Below are 2208 nucleotides of genomic sequence, written 5' to 3' on the forward strand. Positions count from 1 at the left end.
CAAATCTGTATATATTGTGTATTAGCTATAATAAATATGAATTGAAATGAATGAATGATTTGATGATATATACACAACACTACCATTCAAACGTTTGAGGTCAGTAAGTTTTTTTAATTAATACTTTTATTCAGCAAAGATGCATTAAAATTGATTAAAAGTGACAATAAAGACTTGTATATTGTCATATTTAAAAAAAAAAAATTCAAATAAATGCTGTTCTTTTGAACTTTTCATTCATCAAAGAAAATATTTAGCAGCACAACTGTTTTCAACATCGATAATAATAAGAAATAATAAGAAATGTTTTCTTGAGCACCAAATCAGCATATCAGAATGATTTCTAAAAAAATTATTTGAGAATAAAGACTAGAGTAATGGCTGTATAGAGTAAATAAACATACAGACCCCAAATTATAATGGTAGTTAGTTTAGTTAGTTAGTTAGTTAGTTAGTTAGTGTGTGTGTGTGTGTGTGTGTGTGTGTGTGTGTGTGTGTGTGTGAGTGGTGTGTGTGCGCGCGCACGCGTATATGGCACAGAATTGACAGACTTGATATAACCCTGACCTCGTCCTATCAAACATTACCAACAGTCTTGGCTCTGCAGATCATCCTCTAGAACATACTGGGAATGTGTTCAGTGAACGTGTGTGGCAACTGCTTGTTGTTATAGCGAGAACACAGACGTAAGGTGGGTGTGTTGCAGCTTTTGAACTCTCTAACCTAACTGTGACTCAGATATGACAAGCATGACTCATTCAGCCCCTCGTGCGGACTTGACATAAAGTGCAAGGTCTTTGCAGTGGCGTCTAGTGAAACGCTTGAGGGACGACTTCTACAGAGCAGAGTTGAACTCAGCGATCAAAAAGTCAACATAGTCTTTGTCTTTGGTCTTAAAGGCCTCCGCAATGACCCGAGTCGCGTCCCGGTGCTCCATGCCTTTAAGTGACACGCCGTTCACCTCCAGAATCACCTGACCCACCCGTAACTGTCCCGAGATATGCACAGAGCCCCCCTTCTGGGAGACAAAAAGAGAAAGAGAGAAATAAGCAAAGGAAGTACTGCAGCTGTCTCAAACTTCCCGAAAAAGAGATCATCTATCAAAAGTGTGAGAGAAGAGACAAGTGGGAAATGGGGGAGAAAATGACTGCTTGTTCTCTCAGATATTGCACTTCATATTGAGAGGTTATTAGCTGACCTCCTGTCAAAGTATAAAGATAAAGTGCCTGAGGACAGGTAGAAAGAGATTACCAAGATGAGTGTTCTGGTTGTCATCTTTTGTTGAGCTGGAGGGAGGCCAGTCTAATAGTGCTGCTACATTTAGGCCAACAAACTCCTCTACGGTCCACAATCAGGTTACTCCATGAACTGATTACACCATGAAAGTGCCGCGACTGTCATTCAGTCCTGCTGGAGTCTGATCTAATTTGTCAACATTTATTACAATTGAACTCTCAACATGACACCTGAGCTGTACATGTCTCATAAAGACTGAACAGTGAATGCTCTCATAATGAACGTTTGATTAAAACCAAAGTGAATCTTAAGGAGTCTTGAAGTGCGGTAGCCATGGTTACACCTATGACATCGGCTCACTGTGCCGTGCTTTTCTTTCAGGTTGGATTCAATTCGTTACCATGTCAGATGACGTCTGAGATCTCACTCTAACATCACATACTGTATGATACTTTAAAAATACTGCTTTAAAAAAAACATAACGAATAGCCATTATGCCTGGTTTAGCTTTGAAATATGATCCACAGCACATTCTGTTTTAAAACAATTCACTCTAGGAATATGGCATTTTACTAAATGGAGAAATATTAGTATTACCCTGGTGTAGGGTATCAAGGACAATCAAGCACAAACCCATTTACTATTCATTAGATTAAAGCTACAAAATAAATCTCTTATTTTTCTAATAATTTTTCCTTCCTATGAAGGTCAGCATTTTCAGGAAAATCTGAAATCTGATCTTTCTAAAGTGACTGATGCACAGTGTTGGGCAGTAACTAGTTACTAGTAACTTAGTTACTATAATAATATTACTTTTTGCAGTAACTAGTAGTGTAACTAAACACTAATAAGATTTCAGTAATAATATTACAGTTACCATCCATAAAACAGCTTAGTTACTTGGTTACTTTTGATGCTTCAACCCCCCTGATTTAAATTCCACCAATAATTATTTACCTAATTTTATTTTCA

At 37.4% G+C, this 2208-nt stretch overlaps 1 protein-coding gene across 1 annotated transcript in view; it reads right to left on the bottom strand.

Moving 5' to 3' along the window:
- Nucleotides 1-497: 497 nt before the first annotated feature.
- LOC107715750 (whirlin-like) overlaps nt 498-2208 on the bottom strand; it is a gene marked incomplete at its 5' end in the record, with an annotated part of 34673 nt that continues 32962 nt past the window's right edge. Inside the window, one exon of the mRNA XM_016521937.1 lies at nt 498-1018. Coding sequence (XP_016377423.1) covers nt 836-1018 — 183 coding nt within the window. The remainder of the gene's footprint in view (nt 1019-2208) is intronic.

The sequence above is a fragment of the Sinocyclocheilus rhinocerous genome, unplaced genomic scaffold (assembly GCF_001515625.1).
Source record: "Sinocyclocheilus rhinocerous isolate Xijiao unplaced genomic scaffold, SAMN03320098_v1.1 scaffold3194, whole genome shotgun sequence".
In the NCBI taxonomy this organism is placed as follows: Eukaryota; Metazoa; Chordata; class Actinopteri; order Cypriniformes; family Cyprinidae; genus Sinocyclocheilus; species Sinocyclocheilus rhinocerous.